This window comes from Vulpes vulpes, chromosome 15, assembly GCF_048418805.1.
Source record: "Vulpes vulpes isolate BD-2025 chromosome 15, VulVul3, whole genome shotgun sequence".
Classification (NCBI taxonomy): domain Eukaryota; kingdom Metazoa; phylum Chordata; class Mammalia; order Carnivora; family Canidae; genus Vulpes; species Vulpes vulpes.
In genome coordinates, this window is record NC_132794.1 from 93,147,822 (window position 1) to 93,167,393 (window position 19,572).

The 19,572-nt window shown below is 40.9% G+C and overlaps 1 protein-coding gene across 2 annotated transcripts in view; it reads left to right on the top strand.

The window, feature by feature from the left end:
- Positions 1 to 21: 21 nt before the first annotated feature.
- Positions 22 to 19,572, top strand: part of PDCD11 (programmed cell death 11) — a 44,917-nt gene continuing 25,366 nt past the window's right edge. The window contains exons 1-12 of one of the 2 annotated variants that reach the window (XM_025993116.2): positions 22 to 210; positions 1,953 to 2,065; positions 3,326 to 3,457; positions 4,391 to 4,558; positions 6,281 to 6,442; positions 7,746 to 7,869; positions 9,760 to 9,941; positions 14,385 to 14,492; positions 16,438 to 16,644; positions 17,282 to 17,406; positions 17,588 to 17,648; positions 18,804 to 18,950. In XM_025993116.2, coding sequence (XP_025848901.1) covers positions 1,973 to 2,065; positions 3,326 to 3,457; positions 4,391 to 4,558; positions 6,281 to 6,442; positions 7,746 to 7,869; positions 9,760 to 9,941; positions 14,385 to 14,492; positions 16,438 to 16,644; positions 17,282 to 17,406; positions 17,588 to 17,648; positions 18,804 to 18,950 — 1,509 coding nt within the window. In that variant the 5' untranslated portion in view covers positions 22 to 210; positions 1,953 to 1,972. Of the gene's footprint in view, positions 258 to 1,952; positions 2,066 to 3,325; positions 3,458 to 4,390; positions 4,559 to 6,280; positions 6,443 to 7,745; positions 7,870 to 9,759; positions 9,942 to 14,384; positions 14,493 to 16,437; positions 16,645 to 17,281; positions 17,407 to 17,587; positions 17,649 to 18,803; positions 18,951 to 19,572 lie in introns of both variants that reach the window. The other variant, XM_072739896.1, reaches the window with a different exon arrangement.

Genomic DNA, 19,572 nt, shown 5'->3' on the forward strand with positions numbered 1-19,572 from the left:
CTCGAAGTCCCGCCCTTCCGCTTCCTGTCCCTAAATTTCCCGCCCCCCACCTTCCCCCCGACCAGTAGGACTCAGCGTGGTAGCGGAAGTAGGGTGATGGGCCCGCCCACGCTTCCGGAATAGCGGGGTTGTCCCGCGGATGTGCTCTCCTCGTGTGAGACTCTAATGCTATACGGGCTCTGAAGTAGAAGTGCTGGTGTCACGGGGCTGGTGAGTGAGAAAAGGGGCGAGAAGGAAGGAGAGCTCGTGGCTTCCAGGTCTGTTCCAGGGCTAGGTCCTCTGGGTCCCTGCCACGCACCTCCGCTGCTGCGTGAGTGGCTCGGCCATCTCGGACCGGCTCAGATGCTGACCTCTGTAGTATCAGGCTCTATCCTTGGGAAGTTCCTTATGTTTCTTCTCTGTCTCTGGATCGCCTTTTTGAAACTTCAGTTTCTCCTTGTCTGAACTGACATTTAGGGTCAAATTCCGCTCTTTCCTGTTTCTCCGAAGCGTGCACCCACCTCTTGCTGATGCCAAATCCAAGGCTTCCACTGGGTCTTCACCTCCACTGTAGTCGAAAGCCTTTCTAGATCCTTATTCCAAGTGTCTCTCAAAACTATCGTTTAGACCTGTCCTCTTTCGTATGGTTTCTCTTTGCTGCACTGCAGTTGACTTCTACTCTGTTCACTTTCCTTCAGCCCTGTTTCTCTTCCTGTCTGTAGCCTGCAGTATATTTTTCTTGGTTGCTGTTCTGTTTCTTCCCCTACTTAGGGCTCTGACTTGTCAAAGTAAACATCAGACTACTCATAATGTAGCTTGAAATCTTTCACAAAAAAGCCCACCTGTCTTCTCCGATTTAAGATTATTAAATTGATTATTATGCTTTATTCCCCCTGTGGTCTAAACAATTCATCAAAGAAAGGAAACAGCAACTTCTTGTGCAGTTTTTTGAGAAATTACTGGTGATTATGGAAGTATTTGGCTTTAACTGTTTCTATGCCTAGTCTCACATTTCTCACATTCCTTCTCTTTTTCCTTTTTCGCCTGTCAAAATCATTTCCTTTTTTTTTTTTTTTAAGATTTTACTTATTTATTCATGAGAGACACACACAGAGAGAGAGGCAGAGACATAGGCTGAGGGAGAAGCAGGCTCCCTGCAGGGAGCCTGATGAGGGACTTGATCCCAGGATCCTGGGATCACGCCCTGAACCAAAAGCAGATGCTCAACCACTGAGCCACCCAGGCGTCCCTCTTTTCCATCTTTTAACAGCTCAAAGATGTCTTTAAGAAGCTTGCCTTCTTTACTGAAGCCACATCATTTCATATTTCTTTGTCTATAATCTGATTTGTGTTTTATCTATTTATTTATTTTTAGTAATTTCTACACCCAATGTGGGGCTTGAACTTATGACCCTGAGATCAAGGGCTGCATGCTCTTCTGACCTAGCTAGCCAGGTGCGCCGATTGGTATTTTAAATTATTTTCATAATTGTTTTATTTTCTTAAAATTGTGCATGTTCTTTTAATTTTTTTTTTTTTTTAAAGGAGGCTCCATGTCTGATGAGGAGCCCAATGTAGGGCTTGAGCTCACGACCCTGAGATCAGGATTCAGATGTTTACTTGACTGAAACACCCAGGCCCCCCAAAATTGTGCATATTCTTTGAAGATAGGAAGTTATATATTAACTTGTGTATCTCTGACTTAACTGTGGCTATAATGTGATATTTACTATGTTGGATCTATAATTTCTTTTCCTGGAGGAAAATGTATGGATTTGTGGTTTTGAAGCAGGGATCTTTGGAAAGATGAAATTTGGGTTATTTGAGGTCTAGCATCAAGCCTGATTTCTTAGTCCTGAATATTACCTAGCACATTGGCGCTAGAAGGTTTTATCTCTTGCCCGCTGATCACAACCTTTAGGAAATTTCACACCAAGGCTATAGCACATTGATACTCTTTACATTGTTTTTAGGTGACTCAAATACGGCAGCCATGGAAGAAAGCTTCCCCCGAGGGGGTACGAGAAAGACCCACAAATTAGAGAAAGCTTTCCAGCAGTCAGTTGAACAAGACAACTTATTTGATGTAAGTGATATGCTTGTAAGACTCATTTTACACTTTCTATATCCTTGTGAAGAATGAACCTTGAGAATGGTACTTTCTGTATTTGTTTCTTTTTGAAGTCTACTTTTGTAAGTTGAACTTGTTAGAGAGTCTGTACCATCATGAAGCTGTATTTTTTGAAGCAAGGCATTTAGTACTTGAGCTTGCAGCACTGCTGCAAGAACTTTGTGCCATGTTGGTTAAAGATGGAGAGAAAAGTTGTAGAGTAAGTCATGAATGGTACAACATGGGGACTACACTCAGTGGTATTATAATAGAATTGTATGGTGATAGTTGTTGGCTACCCCCTTGTGGGATCATAGGATAATATAATAATATGTAGGGTCATCAAATCACTATGCTGTGTACCTGAAACTAATGTAACATTGAGTGTTAAATATATTTCAATTAATTAGGGGATCCCTGGGTGGCGCAGCGGTTTGGCGCCTGCCTTTGGCCCAGGGCGCGATCCTGGAGACCCGGGATCGAATCCTACATCGGGCTCCCGGTGCATGGAGCCTGCTTCTCCCTCCGCCTGTGTCTCTGCCTCTCTCTCTCTCTCTCTGTGACTATCATAAATAAATAAAAATTTAAAAAAAAAAAAATTAATTAAAAATAAAGGAGAAAAAGCACTTGTGGTTGATTTTTAAATGGGATCCTTGCCGGGTATATTAATAATATAATAATACAATAATTTAGAATTTGCACTGAAATTCACCATCTTGACCTAGAGTAGGTATTGCTCTAAATGCTAGAGGGCAGGGAACTATCATTTGATTTATGACCTTATGTGTATTTTATGTGATCTCTCCAACTACAGTGGAGTAGAGAACATCATTCCATGATGAGAAACTGAGGCTGAGAGAGGTTACCTTTTTAACTGAAACCGTATAGCTTGTTATGGCAGAGTTGGGAGTTTAACTCAGGTCTCCGTGTCTCCACCATCCCATTTTTACAAACTCTTCCAAATTGCTTCTCATAGTGGGGATCTCAGTGTTCATCCCAGGCAAAGGAGGAAGAACATAGGAGAGAAGAGGCTTTTGAGAATATGAAGAAGGCTCCCACCTTGGGCAAAGGGAATATTGGTGACAGAATGGGATTGGAACAGGAATTAACAGGAATACTGGGAGTGAGGTACAGTATAGGAGTAACAAGGCAAGGTGACAGGTGCCCTGAAATTGGAGAGAAAGCACTGAATTGTTTCTCTTTATTCTTTTGGATCTTTTATTCCCCCCTTTGTAGATTTCTACTGAAGAGGAATCCACCAAAAGGAAAAAGAGCCAGAAAGGGCCAGCAAAAACAAAAAAGTTGAAAATCGAGAAGAGAGAAAGCAGCAAGTCTGTAAGAGATAAGTTTGAAGTCCTTAGTGTTGAGGTTTGTTACAGTTTGATTTTTGTTCTAAACAAACTACCTGGGTCACTTAAGTTTATATATGTTCTTCTCTATTTTTTTCCTTGATTCTTTTTGTATGTATGCACGTATGTTTGTGTGCACACCTCTGTGGAGATTTTTCAGTTAGTGCTCAGAACTGAGCATTATTGCCTTCGATTATTAACCAGTGCCTGGGATCATGTGTTGTTTTTCTTTTAGCTGCTGAGTCCCTCATTGTGCTTGTGTCTTCATGAAACTTGTGTTTTAGTAGATTCATAGGTTAGAACCAGCAATAACTTTAAACCTTTCTACTTCTACTCTTCCATTTCATAGTTATGGAAATTCTCTTGGAGAAGTGAAGTGGTCTTTTAATGTTGTTTACATTTTTAGATTATAACTTGGATATATGTTATAAAAAAGAAAAAAAAAAAAGCCAAATGATTCCTAAGGAAAAGATTCAGATTCAGCCTGCAGAAGTATTTTGTCTTATATGATACATAGAAAAATAATTATTTAACTTTGTGCCAACATTAGAAAAAATTTCCCAGAAAAATGTGATTTCTGGCATCTTGTAAAAATTTGAGAGTGCTGACAGCACAAACTTGCATTCCCTCATGTTTAGTCACATAGAGCTGAGTAGTGGTTGTCCTGTTTAGGCCTGGCATGCACACTCCAGACTGCCATCGACTCCACTGGCCTGTTTCCTTCATTTTGAGTTTGGGGTCTTTGGAGTAAAGCAAAAGACAAAAGTGCCCTCTGTAGCCTCATGCTGTTTTATGGTGCTCAGTCAGCTATCTGATAAGTATACTGACATAATACACACATGTATTTCCTGTACCTTTTATATGTCAGAGTTGGGACTAAAAGCCAGACCCCCTAACATCTTCAATCATTGTTCTTTTCCCTGTCATACACATTTCACTTTTTCCCTTTTAGTCCCTGCGTGAGGGGATACGGATTTTGGGTTGTGTGAAGGAGGTACATGAACTAGAACTGGTTATCAGTCTGCCCAATGGCCTCCAGGGCTTTGTGCAAGCAACAGAAATCTGTGATGCCTATACCGAGCAGCTGAATGAGCAGGTAGCTCAAGAAGAACCTCTGAAGGTAAGGGAAGCCTGAACATAGTCTGTAACTGAAACTAAATGGTATTCAAGTGGATGTAAAATTACAACCTTGCTAACTGCAAAGAAGTCAAGATACAAGGTGTTACAAGAGTTTGTAGCGTTTTTTTTTTTTTTTTTTTTTTTAAGATTTTATTTATTTGTGAGAGAGGTAAAGAGAGAGAGGCAGAGACACAGGCAGAGAAAGAAGCAGGCTCCCTGTGCGGAGCCCGATGGACTCAGTCCTAGGACCTGGGATCACGACCTGAGCCAAAGGCAGATGCCCAACCACTGAGCCACCGAGATGTCCCTTTTTTCTTTTTTAAATAAGGGGATTTTGACTTAGCTCAGGGAGCCTGGAAGACTTCCCTGGGGAAGGGATGCTTAAGCTGAGATCTGTAGGATGAGGGTGTACCAGGTAAAGAAGGAAGGGAGTTCAGGCAGAAGGAGCACAATATGGAGCTGAGAGAGCAAGGGAGAGTGGTGTGGGATGGGGCAAGAGAGCTGGGTGGAGTCCAGACCATGTTAAAGATTGGTTTTTAATTCTAGAACCAATGGGAAGCCCTTGAAGTGTCCTCATGAGGGTGGGTGACATGTAGACAGCATAGACAATAGATTGAAGATGTATGTGTTGTTGCTTAGAGACCAGTGAGGGAGTTATTGTAGTAGTCTAGCTCTGGGATGGACAGCAGGCTGCATTTAGGGTTTACTGAGGACTGAGGAGGTAAAGTCAGTGCTGATGGATTTGATGGGGGGATGAGTTTTAGGCTTCTGTTATAAGTGATGTGATGGTCAGCCTTGCCATCCTGAGGGAGAAACTCAGAGAGAACTGGATTGGGAGAGACAATCACAATTTTATTTTGTGCAGTGTCGAATTTGAGAAATGGTTGAGACATCCAGTAGATAGATGATTCCAGAGTTCAGAGTAGTCTGGGCTAGAAATGTACATGTGTGAGGCTGCTCCGCATAGGGGGCAGTTGAAACTAAGAGGGGAAAAAATATGCCTAGAAGGACTGAATAGAGTGAGAAGAGACTGAGAGACTGACCCTCAAGGTTTTTTTAAGATTATTTTATATTATATTATATTATATTATATTATATTATATTATATTATATCATATCATATCATATCATACTATACCATACTATATTATGTTAGAGCGTGCACACACATGTGCGCAGCAGGGAGGGTAAGAGGGAGAGGGAGACAATCCCAAGCAGACTCTCAGTGCCACAACCCTGAGACCTAAGCTGAAAGAGAATCAGATGCTCAAACGACCGAGCCACCCAGGTGCCACAATCAGTGTTAAATGCTTTTTAATGGTCACATATAAGAGGGACAGTGACAGGGATTATTGGATTTAGTGACATGAAGGTCACTGATGATTTTATTGGGAGATAAAGTGGTAGGTGAGGGGTGGAGCACAGGTATAGTGAGTGGAAGGGTGAGCAAAAGGTGAAGAACTGAAGACAACGAATACAGACAACTCTTGACAAGTCATTTACATCTGCCTGTTCTGTGGAGATATTTGAAGCCCTTCTACTGAAACTGAAGACTGTGACTTAGTGACAGATCCCTCTTTCTTTGGTGGGCAGTTACTCACTTTGTCTGCCTTGCGGGTTCTTTGTGGTCTGAGGATGAGAAACCACTCAGCAAGAGTTGAGCAATGGTATCCTGGTTCAGAGGAGGAGTATGTTTTGGATCTTTCTCGTTTGTATTATGTAGGACCTGGTCTGCTTGTCTGAACTCTTCTCACCTGGGATGCTAGTGAGATGTGTGGTGAGCAGTGTGGGCATCACAGAGAGGGGCAAAAAGAGTGTCAAGCTATCTCTGAACCCCAAAAATGTCAACGAAGTGCTAAGTGCTGAGGCCCTGAAGCCTGGCATGGTATGTATGGGATCAAAGAAAAAGGAGTGAACAATGTCCCTGCCCTGCCTCCTGGGGGAGTACCCAGCTTCATAGCTACACTTTTCTTGGGGCGGGGAGTCTTTTCTTGGGGCGGGGAGGGGTCTCCTGGATGCTTGGGTACCTATAGGAAATTGAAGACTTGAGCCTAATCACATTACCTTGGAGGGGAGAAAGGGATGGTTCACTGGTGGCAAAAAAAGAAAAAAAAAAAAAAACAAGCCTTCAATGAGGCATAGCAGGGATAAAGAATTCTTCAAAGTGGCTTACTTGTCCTCCACAGGTTAAGTCTTTTTCAGAGGCTGCCTGGCATCTGTGGGGAATGCTTGAGGGCTGCTCTCTGATCACAGAGACAGGGTAGATAGGACAAATAATCTGTCATCTGCACTGATGGGCAGCTTACTAATGTGTCTCCCAGTCCCTAGAGAGATTCAGGAGGAATTAGTTTCTAGCTCCCAGTCTCAACTTCCAACAGGTATAAACGATTCAAATAACAGTGCTCTTATAATTAAGATCAATATGAACTTCTAACTTTTAGTTAGAAGCAATCAGTTTGGGACAGGCCCTGAAAGCTGGCTAGAAAGGGGAATAAAAGTAAGCCAAGGTGCAGGAAATTGACAAGTGTCAAGAGCCTGGTGTTTGGCAGGTGCTGTTTTAGACATTTCATCTGAAGAAATTCTTACAGCAACCCTGTGAGGTGGATATATAGGTGTTCCTCTTACACATTTGAGAAAATAGACTCAGAAAGGTTTATGACTTGTCAAAGACCAAATTAGTAAGTAAGAGCCAGATTTGAATTCCATACCGCTTCCCATGAAATGTAAAGGAGGTTGGCAAGGTTTTTTTTCTTTTTTGAAGTCTTGGATGCTCTTAGAAAAGATGTGGTGACAGCCAGAAGACTAGTTCTGGATTAGTCACGGTTCTGGGATTGACATTGCAGGGCCATCTGATTTACTCCTTTTTGTGTAACAATAGTCTTCCCTATCTTTTGAAAATTCTCCTGGGGAGAAACCCCTCTTTGTCATTCCATTCAACTGTGTGTGTGTAACACTTTTCACTGTCTGGAAACCGTAAGATCCCTCAAGCCCTGGGAGAATTAGGTTGATGTCTTTCTCATTTCTATCCTCTAGTGGGACTGAAGTTGTTGGGAGGAGTGCTGGGGGGAGGATTATGGGATGACATGTTAAGATTGATGGTGGGAACATTCATGTTTGGTAGTGGATTTTCTGTTGTGTGTCCCATTACCTTCGGCTTTTGAACTTGGGAATGTTTTGTCTTCCTCCAGCTGCTCACAGGCACTGTGTCCAGCTTGGAAGACCATGGCTACCTAGTGGACATTGGTGTTAGTGGGGCCAGAGCCTTTCTGCCATTACAGAAAGCCCAGGAGTATATCCGACAGAAGAACAAAGGTGAGGGGGAAGAAAAGGGCCAGTACATGGTACTGAGGTGGTGCATGTTTAAATACCACTTGCTGAGTAAAATGACAGAATGATGACCTCAGGGGCTGTTTAGCTTTGCTAAAATCAGCATCAATTCTGGCTGATAGAGGAAATATGAAAGGGAATATGTATGAAAGACCAATGAGTCACAGGGTCTGAGATCCAATGGACCAATTTCACATTTTTTTTTTAATTTTAAAAGTGTTTTTATTTATTCATGAGAAACAGAGAGAGGCAGAGACAGGCAGAGGGAGGAGCAGGCTCCCTAACGGGAGCCCAGTATGGGACTCAAAACAAAAATAAAAGAGGAGTTAATAGCCCCAAACTGGTGCCCAAATTGTTACCACCACTTGAAGTCAGGAGGATACAGGGAAACACGTGATACCATGAGATCACTGATCATAAACCGGCACAACCTTATAGAATATGCTATGCATTGCTTTACATGCTTAAATCTTTTAAAATTCTATAACACAACTTCAGATAGGTGCAAATGTCAGGGAATCACCCCTGGTATAGATAGAGAGTATATGACTAGAAACCTAAATGCACCCATCCCAGGAACTGGGAAATTTTAAGATTTTTTTATTTATTCATGAGAGACAAGAGAGGCAGAGACAGGAGAATCCGGCTCTATGCAAGGAGCCTAATACGGGACTTGATCCCGGGACTCCAGGATCACACCTGGAGGCGAAGGCAGACGCTCAACCACTGAGCCACCCAGGCGTCCCCACCCTCAGTGTTAGTATTTCTACACCCTAAAAATTTTCATTACTTAACATCTAATTCATTAAAATCCTGTGGTATACCACCTAAAATCCTTAATTTTAAGGTCAACCTCATTTTAGCTTTTTCTATAAAGCTGTAAAGAGGTATATAGCTAGATGTCAACTGTGATGCTCATTCACATATAGGTTACCTTTTACTTCCGCAAATCTTTTGGTACCACCTTATTTTTATGGAGACCAAACTTATTTTAAAATATTTTATTGAAAAAAAAAAGAAAAAATTAAATAAAATATTTTATTGGAATCGTTTTAATAAAAATAAGTATTCATGTTAAATAAGTCTAATTGGTCTGAAAGTATTTAAGCATCTCAAAATTTCTGGGCAGTTTCTTTCCTCCAGTAAGTTGACAGCTGCTTACATAGGTTAATGCAGGGAAATTAGATGGAAGTTTCTAGGATCTGCCCAACACCAACCAGATAGGAGGTATCCTCTACATGAACAAAACCCATAGTAGCCAAGGAAAAAGGACGTGACTCTTCACAGCCTGCAGGTTCGAGTGGCAGGAGCCATTCCGAGGGTACAGACATCTCAACAGCATTGATCCAAGAGGGTGAATTACAAACTTCAGCCCTTCAGTATCTGATTAGTACCTTATCTGTGAAAGGGCACTGCCCCAGGTAGGCTTCCAGAATAATCAAGCTTGATTCAAGGGTAACAGCCGTGGAAATCTTCAAACACCCAGCAGGGCCTCGGTGTAGGAGAATGGGCACCGCCCCGAGCTGCCACAGCACCACCGCATGATGCCAGCTGAACCAACCACCATGCAAAGAGAGCCAATTTCACATTTTCTCACCTAGAAGATTCCATTGAAATTTGGGTCCCCAGGGCCTCTGAACCAGCACTCTTCCTGCCTTGTTGAGATTTTCGTATTTTAAAGTGGTGTTGATTCCAGATCAGTCAGGGTCACTTTATTCCCCTCTTGTAGTTGGTCACTGAGAGATTGCGAATATGAGTATTACTTGGTAACTGGGCACATAGACCGTGGATCTTATCAGATATTGCTTGAGCTCAAGTTAAGAGCCCTTCTCATGGAGGTATTTTTCCTTTGGGGGCTGGGGCTGGGGCTTGCAGGTGCGAAACTGAAGGTGGGTCAGTACCTGAACTGCATCATTGAAGAAGTGAAAGGCAATGGAGGAGTTGTTGGTCTGTCTATTGTTCCTTCTGAAGTTTCTGCTGCCATTGCTACTGAGGAGCAAAACTGGACCCTTAATAACTTGCTACCAGGACTGGTCGTCAAAGCTCAGGTACAGAAGGTAAGCCGTTCATTGTCATTACTATATTCTAAGATAGAGATAATTTTTGTTCAAGTATTGCATGTGCACAGTCTAAAATTGTGCTAATGGTAGATGTTGGTCACTGTTGGTCACACTTAAGGTATAGCCAGTGCCATATGTTGAATTAATATTTTGGATGTATTGGATTGAACTATTATTAAAATAAATTTCACCTGTTTCTTTGTAGTTTTTAAAATGTGACTGCTCAAGAACTTAGTCCTATATTTATGGGTGGCTTATGTTTCCTTTGGAGAGTGCTGATTGAAAAGGTCAAATAGTTTTTTGGTGTTTTTCTTTAAGATTTTATTTATTTATTTTAGAGAGGGGGGAGGGGCAGAGAGAGAAGAGAATCTCAGATACTCTGCTTGAGTGCAGAGCCCAATGTAGGGGTCAATCCCAGGACCCCGAGATCATGACCTGAGCCGAAACCAAGAGTCAGATGCTTAACTGACTTTACCACCCAGGCACCCTGAAAAAGTCAAGTAGTATTAAAAGACGTAACAAAGAACTGTTTTCTCTCTCCTAACTCCATCTTTAACTTTTTCATCTTTGGAAATTTACCTCCGTATTTCTAAGTAATAAGTTTCTGTTGATATCTTGTTTTATCAATTTTAGGCATTGAGTTTTAACTTCTTATCATGGTAGATGAATATTTGGCTTTCCTAATTTTCCCTTTCCTTCCTCCACCCTCCTAGCAGAGGTATATCAAATTTATGGGCAGAAAAGAGGTAACACGGTAAGACCCAGAATGTGATCCTTAGAAAAGAAAGCCTGTTGGCACTTTTGATACAAATAGTTTGGCCATTTGGCTGGTGTCTGAAAATAGGAAGATTGCCATAATTCCCAGAACCGAGTGGCTCTCAGTACCTGAATTGTGTCAACAATATGGAATGTGGGATTTTGGTACATGTCAGGCAGAGGGTACCTACATTACCAGCCCCAGTAAAAAGCCTTGGGCACAGAGTCTCTCATGAGCTTCTTGAACAGACAGTTGCATTGTTTGTGCATCCACTAGGAAAGGATTCTTAGAAACGGTACTCCAAGTGCCTTTCCCTTTGCTGATTTTGCTTTGCTTCCTTTCACTATAATAAACCAGTCACAGGTGTCACTATATGCTGAGTCCACTGAGAGCTTCTAGTGCATCAGCGAACCTGGGAGTGGTCTTGGGGATCCTTAACATGCTAGGCCAGGAAATTAACCTCCCATATGTACCTTACCAAGGATGCTTCTGGAGAATGTGCCATACTAAAATGAGTAAACCAAAAAAGAGGAATATGTGGAATCAAAGAAGACTCCAACATAAGAGAAATTGGGGGAAGGATCCAGGATGACAGAGAAAGGAAATTCTAAAATACCAGCTCTGCAGGAATCCTACCATAGTAGCCAGTCTAGACTGGAGGAGGATTAACAGGAAAAAGGGCTCTAGGTGGTTTAAAAGAAAAAAAAAAAAGTAAGAGGTTATCTAAAGATTTGAACACCTTAATGGAAAATTATAGTATGAGGAAAAAAATAGAATGTATTAAGAAATAGTGATAGGAAGAGAATTTAGCAAATGGCAAAAACAGGGGTGCCTAGGTGGCTCAGTAGTAGTAGAGTCCCGGGATCAAGCTGGGATCAAGCCGAGAGTCAGGCTCCCTACTCAGCGGGGGAGTGGCTTATCTCTCTCCCTCTGCCTGCCACTCTGCCTAATTACGTTCTCTTTCTCTGTCAAATAAATCAAATCAAATATATATATATATATATATAAACAAAGCTGATTATCAACTCCAGGGAAAAAAGCTGTTCAAGAAACCATTGTAGTATGTTACCTACCTCAGCAGTACATAATATTTATATAATCATAGTAATTTAAGGACTGAATAATGATTTAACCATAAATTTGATATACCTCTGCTAGGAGGGTGGAGGAAGGAAATCCAGACTCTGGATCATCACCGGGTCTAAAGGCAGACGTTGAGCCACCCAGGTGCCCCTGAGTTTTAAGAATTTTTTTAAAAATATTTGTTATAGCAAGAGTGAGTGCAAGAGCAGGATGAGGTGCAGAGAGTGACGAAGAGAATCTTCAGCAGATTCCCTCCTGGGCACAGAACTGGGTGTGGGGCTCAATCCCACGACCCCAAGATCATGACCTAAGCTGAAATCAAGAGTCAGATGTTTAACTGACTGAGCCACCCAGGTGCCCCTTGGAAGAGTTCAAGAGTTTATCTTTATCCCTTTTATTTTTATTTTATGATATGTTTTGGTGTGGATCTCTCTTCATTTATTTGTCTTATAAAATAAGAACTCTTGGAAGAGTTCAAGAGTTTATCTTTATCCCTTTTATTTTTATTTTATGATATGTTTTGGTGTGGATCTCTCTTCATTTATTTGTCTTATAATTCGGAAATGCAGATCTTTTACTTCTGAAAAAATTTCTTGTATTACTGTTTTTTTTTTTCTATTTCAAATTGACATGTAATTCACATATAGGAGGATCCATCCTTTTAAAATGTGTAAATTAGTGATTTTTTTATTGTATTCACAAAACTGTGAAGCTGTTACCACTATTTGATTCCAGGACATTTTCATCACCCCAGTAAGAAACCCTGTACCCATTGGTGGTCACTCTCCATCCCTCCCTCCCTCTCTCAAGCCCTTGGCTCTACTTTTTGACTCTAGATTTGTCTATTCTGGATATTCCATATAAATGGAATCACCCGATATGTGGCCTTTTGTGTCTGGCTTCTTTCACTTAATGTTTTCAAGGTTTATCCATGTTGTAGCGTGTATCAGTACTTCATTCCCTTTTATGGCTAAATACTGTTTCATATTGTGGATGTGACACATTTATCAGTTAGTGGGCAGTTGGGTGGTTTCCATTCTGGGCTATTATGAGTAATATTGCTGTGAAATTTGTGCATAAGTTTCTGGGGACATAAGATTTCATTTCTCTTAGGCATATACTCAGGAATGGAATTGTTTATACGGTAACTAACTTTTTAGAGGAACAGCCAAAGTGGCAGCATGGGTTTACACTCCTACAAGCAATTAAGGGTTCCGATTTCTCCCCATTTTCACAAAAACTTGTTACTATGCTTTTTATTATAGCCAGCCTGTGGGTGTGATGTACTGTCGCCTTGGGATTTTGATTTACGTTTCTGTAATAATTAGCAGTGTTGAGCATTTTTTCATATGCCGATTGGGTTATGACCATTTGTATATCTTCTTTGGAGAAATATCTATTCAGAAGTCCTTTGTCCACTTTAAAATTAGATTTTATTATTACATTGTAAGATTTCTTTATATATTTTGGATACTAGCCCCTTATCAGACTTTTAAAAATATATATATAGTTTCCTCTTCTTTCTCTCAAACTCTGGATAATGTTGGACCTAAAGTTTAGTTTCCTAATTTCTTATTTTTTCATCTCTCCTTTGTTTTGGTATGTACATGTATTTGTCTATATAACTACCTTTTGGGGGAGTCGATTTTTACTTTGTAATCTGTACTGAATTTTTGTTTTGACTGCCATTTTATGAGCGAGGTGCTAAAAAACATTGTGTGCCTGGTTGGGTGGGTTTGTTGACTGACTGACTTCACTGTCCAGATTAGGAGCTAGCAGACTTTGAGCAGCTCCAAATGTCATTGTTACAAGTCTTCTCTGGCATATTAGATTTCTGTAGAAGGGATCTATTAATCTCTCCTCAGGAGGGTATAATCGTGGCTGCCTGAGAGCTAGATGGGAGAGGGCCTGGATGTCTTCATATCTATATCTATATGATATTCAGAATTTTTCTTAATCTGCATTTTCAGGGTTTCTACTCTTCCTTGTCTTTTGAGTCTGGTACAGATTTCCCAGAGAATAACTCTCATTTTCCATGGAGGTGGAAGAAGTGTAGACCTTGTAATTTGAGGAGAGGACCTAGGTATTTAACTCTGTTTTCTGGATTTCAGTTATCTGCCTCATTCGTCTTTTGAGGTGCTTTGCACCTCTAATTCCCTGGCTTTTAGGGGGCTCTGTGGGGCAAATCAGCATGATCAGTATCTCCCTTTTGCCAGCATTTGGTTTTTGCCTTCTTAGTCTACGCAGATCACCAAGTCAGCAACAATTTGTCCACATTGTCAGGCTGGTAGTTCCCCAAGGATCCTTGTGCAAATTACCCTCCATCCCTTTGGGATATCTTAAGGTGGGTGAGGATTGATGCCCCTCAGGCCAGAAAGGTGAACTTTAATAATAATAATAATAATAATAATAATAATAATAATAATAATAAAACAGCCAATGCCAGGAGATGTCCTGCCACTTAATTTTACAGGAAAAAGAATTAATAAGGGTTAGCCAGCAGAGGAGAGAGGCACACAGTTGTGGAAGATATGGCAGTAAGGGATTTGTATGAACAGTGTCTCACATTCTTGGTTCCTTCTTGTTCCACTTATTTCTAGGTAACTCCAGTTGGCCTTACACTAAACTTCCTCACATTCTTCACTGGCCTGGTCGACTTCATGCACCTAGATCCCAAGAAAGCTGGAACATATTTCTCAAATCAAGCAGTAAGAAATTTTTCTTTTCTTTTCTTTTCTTTTCTTTTCTTTTCTTTTCTTTTCTTTTCTTTTCTTTTCTTTTCTTTTTCTTTCTTTCTTTCTTTCTTTCTTTCTCTTTTCTCTTTCTTTCTTTCTTTCTTTCTTTCTTTTCTTTTCTTTTCTTTTCTTTTCTTTTCTTTTCTTTTCTTTTCTTTCTTTCTTTCGAAATGTTTTCTTGATTCCAGTTGTATCCCAGACAGCTGTCCAGTATTACAGTTAGCTATGAACAGATCCTAGGGCTGCGTGTGTGCAGATGTTAGAGGCGGTGAGGGGAATAAAAGGCATTTTGGAAGGACCACAGGAAGCTACTGTGGTTATTTCTGTGGACTGAGATTAAAGAAGGAGTCTCGGAAAAAGATGGCAACTTGCAGTTTGTATTTCTTACTCTTTTATATAGTTTGATCCAGGGAGTGGGTGGGTAATGAATCTTTTGCTGTTAAAGTGTTTTAAGAAGTATATTTAACATAAAAGAACAAAATATACATTTAAATTAAAAAACATGGCTTAAAAATGCTATGGATAAAATAAATCCAATGTTGGAAAAATTTTATTTATTTTTTTAAAAATTTTATTTCTTTTAGAGGGAGAGAATGTGTGCACATGTGAGTGTGAGCTGGGGGAGGGGTAGAAGGAGAGGGGGAAAGAATTGCAAGCAGACTCTGCACTGAGTATGGAGGCCCATGAGGGGTCATCTCATGACCCTGAGATCATGACCCTAAGCTGAATCAAGAGACAAGACACTCAACTAACTGAGCAACCTAGGCAGCCTGAAAAAATTTTGTTATTTTTAAAATTTATTTTTTTTAAAGATTTTATTTATTCATTTGAGAGAGTGAGAGCACAAGCAGAGGAGGAACAGAGGGAGAGGGAGAAGCAGACTCCCTCCTGAGCAGGGAGCTTGATGTGGGGCTTGATACCTGGACCCTGGGATCATGACCTGAGCCGAAGGCAGATGCTTACTGAACTAAGCCACCAAAGTGCCCCTAAAAAGTTTTTTAATTGTGCATTTGGTTAAAATATTGGAAGGTTATGGGACATCTGTCTGGGTGTCTCAGTGGCTGAGTGTCTGCCTTCGGCTCAAGTGGTGATCCTGGGGTCCTGGGATCGAGTCCTGTATCGGGTTCCCACCAAGCCTGCTTCTCCCTCTGTCGGTGTCTGCCTCTCTTTCTGTGTGTCTTGTGAATAAATAAATAAAATCTTTAAAAAACATATTGGAAAATAATACAGTCAAGTGTTAATAATGATTAACTCTGGCTGATTTTTCTACATTTTCTGTAGTGATTTTGAGTATTTAGGAAGAAAGTCCCAATATATGTTATTCAGAGTTTTTTTTTTTTTTTTTTTTTTTTGTTATTCAGAGTTTTAAGAAGAATCCTAAAATAATTTTTTTCTTTTTTTTTTTTTTTTTTTTAACAGTAATATATGCTGCGAGAGTCTAGAGAGACCTATTTTTTATCTAAACAGGTTTTCCCACCACTTAGTGATAATATTAACTTTCTGGTGAACATTTTTCTAGTAACCTTTTCTCCTTATTATCATATTTGTGTACAAAGTGCAGACATTTTACATACTGTAACCTTGTAATCAGAGCAGGCTATTTCTGGTGTTTTTCAGATGAGCCTCTGATACAGCAACACCAGTCGTGGCTTCTGGTACATATGCATTATTAGCCTCATAGTGTTGAGCGGACCTAGTATGTTTTCCGGGCCTTGAGTAAGCAGATTTAGTTGCACATAGTTCCTCTGGGACGTTTCGTTTGAATTTTCCACATGCTCCTTGATTGCATAAGCTGATACTAGGACTTCCATCCATAACCTGGTCAGCACATGTGGAGTCTAAACCTCTGAAAGTGTGCTCTGGGTGCCTTATCTCCTGTATGCCTCCTCCTGTTCATTATTCTCTTTCCCTTGTCTAGGTAAGAGCCTGTGTTCTCTGTGTCCATCCTCGGACCAGGGCCGTGCGGCTAAGCCTGCGCCCCGTCTTCCTGCAGCCTGGGCGCTCACTCACCCGGCTCTCCTGCCAGCACCTGGGAGCTGTGCTGGATGACGTTCCCGTGCAGAGCTTTTTCAGCAAGGCTGGGGCCACCTTCAGGCTGAAGGATGGGGCACTGGCCTATGCTCGGGTGAGGAGACTTTTGTTTCATCAAGATCTTACGACTAGCAGGACTTTGGGAACACATGGGTCCTTTTCTGTTTTCTCCATCCCTTGTATTAGTTTCCTATTTTTGAATATCCCCAAGTGTGGCAGACTCTGCATAGGGGTTAGAACAGTGTCTGTCTTTTGTATTTGAATTCTTTAGGAGTACTTTGACTTTGATACTTGGTCGATGGTAGTACAAGAATGAGTTAAGATCTACACCAGAGCTTGGCAAAGTTTTTTAAAGGCCCAAATGGTAAATATTTCAGGTTTGTGGGCCATACGATCTCTGTCCTGACTACTCGGCTCTGTTGTTGTAACCAGAAAACAGCCATAGAGAGTATGTACATGAAGAGGCATAGCCACGTTCCAGTAAAACGTTTATTTGTGAAAATAGGCCCTAACTCGTCAGCTGTAGTTTACTGACCCATGATCTAGACTTTTCTCTGACCTTTTATTCTTTGATGGTAAAGAGCAGTGTTTTAGAGAATTATTTTAACAGGAAATCAATAGTGTTTTTATGGGAGGTGATAAATGTGTTGAGTCTTGTCAGTGTGCTTTCATATCTGCTTGCCTCAGATCTACTGTGTCTGGCTTGCTATTAATCACTTGGTACTTTGTAGCTCAGCCATCTCTCCGATTCTAAGAACGTCTTCAACGCTGAGGCCTACAAACCAGGGAACATTCACAAGTGTAGAATCATTGATTACAGCCAAATGGATGAGATGGCGTTGCTCTCTCTGAGGCCGTAAGTCTGTCATCAACATGTGTGGGGGTGTAGAAGTGTGTTCCTCTCTAGATGCATGTTCATTTTCTCCTGGCCTGACTTGGTGAGGGTTTTCTTGCCTGCCAGCATGATTTTGTTAGCCCTGAATTTTAGGTAGCCTCTTCCCTAGCTTATTTAATAATGTATTGTCTTTTTTTTCTAGGTCTATTATTGAAGCTCAGTACTTTAGATATCATGACATCAAACCTGGGGCATTAGTAAAGGTAAGAATCAAGCATCTCGTTAGATACTCTTTCATCTTTAGGCATTCTTTAGTTCATGGGTTAACTGTCAGCTCATTAGTTCTCATGTGAACATACTTAAAGTCAGGTTCCTTGCCTCTGCCTGTTAACTGGACTTTCTTTTTTTTTCCCTTGGGTAATGTAATTCATTTCAAGATAAAGTCTTAATAGCATCCCCCAAATACCCAGAGGCAGTAGGTCAGAAATCTTGGGATTTGATGGTGTTTATTAGATGAGATCAAAAGTTAGTTGTGGGACGCCTGGTTGACTCAGCTGTTGAGCGTTTGCCTGCGGTTCAGGGCATGTTCCCAGGATGTGGGATTGAGTCCCACATCGGGCTCTCTGCGGGGGGCCTGCTTCTCCCTCTGCCTGTGTCTGTGCCCCTCTCTGTCTCTCTCATAAATTAATTAATTAAAAAAAAGAAGTTGTGTGGTAATTGAACTCCTGGGGTGTTAGTAAGAAGTCACTTGCAGTTGCCTCTCCTGTCCGTTTATTTTTATTTTTATTTTTATTTTTATTTTTATTTTTATTTTATTATTTTATTTTATTTTTTATTTTTTTATTTATTTTTTATTTATTTTTATTTTTTTTATTTTATTTTTTAAATTTAATTTATTTTATTTTATTTTACTTTATTTTATTTATTATTTTAAGATTTTATTTATTTAAGAGACACACAGAGAGAGAGGCAGAGACACAGGCAGAGGGAGAAGCAGGCTCCATGCAGGGAGCCCGACACGAGACTCGATCCCAGGTCTCCAGGATCACACCCTGGGCCAAAGGTGGTGCTAAACCGTTGAGCTGCCCGGGCTGCCCATGTCCAACCATTTAATCCCCAGTTGAGCATATCTCTTTTGTAGAGTTTGTTCCTTAGGAGACATAGTCCCCTCCTTCAGAGAATGTGCTTGTGAAGTAGAACATACTCCCACAAAAAGATGTGACGGTACCCGTTAACAAACTAGATTGCATTCAAGTCAGTGTGTGTGGTGTGTGCTTTACCCCATGACATTTGGGCTAATAGGCAATTAGCTTGGGAAGCTAAGTTTCAAAAGAGAGATATGACCTACTTTGTTGTAAGAGGTAGAGGAAAAAAGCCATTCTTGAGGAATGATGACTACTTTTCTTTGTACTTCCTAGGGCACAGTGCTGACCATAGAGCCATATGGGATGCTGGTGAAGGTGGGTGAGCAAATCAGAGGCTTGATACCTCCCATGCACCTGGCTGACATCCTGATAAAGAATCCAGAGAAGAAGTACCACATTGGGGATGAGGTCAAGTGCCGGGTGAGCCTCCTAAAGGGTCTCATTGGGGTTTAGGCCAGATGGGAAAAAAGCAGTGCTTCTCAGATAAAGTTTCTACCTTTTTTCACAAAATGACCGTATAACATCTCTGGTGCTATGTCTGGTATTGAGAAGAGAAAACAGATCTCTGCCCTTTAGAGTTGCATGATATGATTGAGAGTTAAAATATTCATACATGAAGTGAGCAAGTCACTGTGTGACCTTTTGTTGCATGGTTTGGTTCAGGTTAAATGCAATGATCATATCTCAAAGGAGAGGTGAGGGTGGGCTGGGCCAGCAAGAATCATTGATGATATCTGGGCAGTTGGGTAGCTGAGTTGGTTAAGTATCTGCCTTCAGCTCAAGTCATAATCTCAGAGTCCTGGGATCTAGTCCCACATTGGGCTCCTTGCTCAATGAGGAGTCTGCTTCTTGCTCTTCCTCTTCCTCTGCTCATGTTCAAAAAAAAAAATTGATATTAATAGCAACCACCATGTAAAATGTATTTTGTGCCTGGGCCCATGACATGCACTATGTCATTTCATCCTTAAAATGACCCCATAAAGTACTGTTATCCTCATTTTACAGGTGGGGAAATTAAAGCTTAGGAAAGTGAAGTCACATA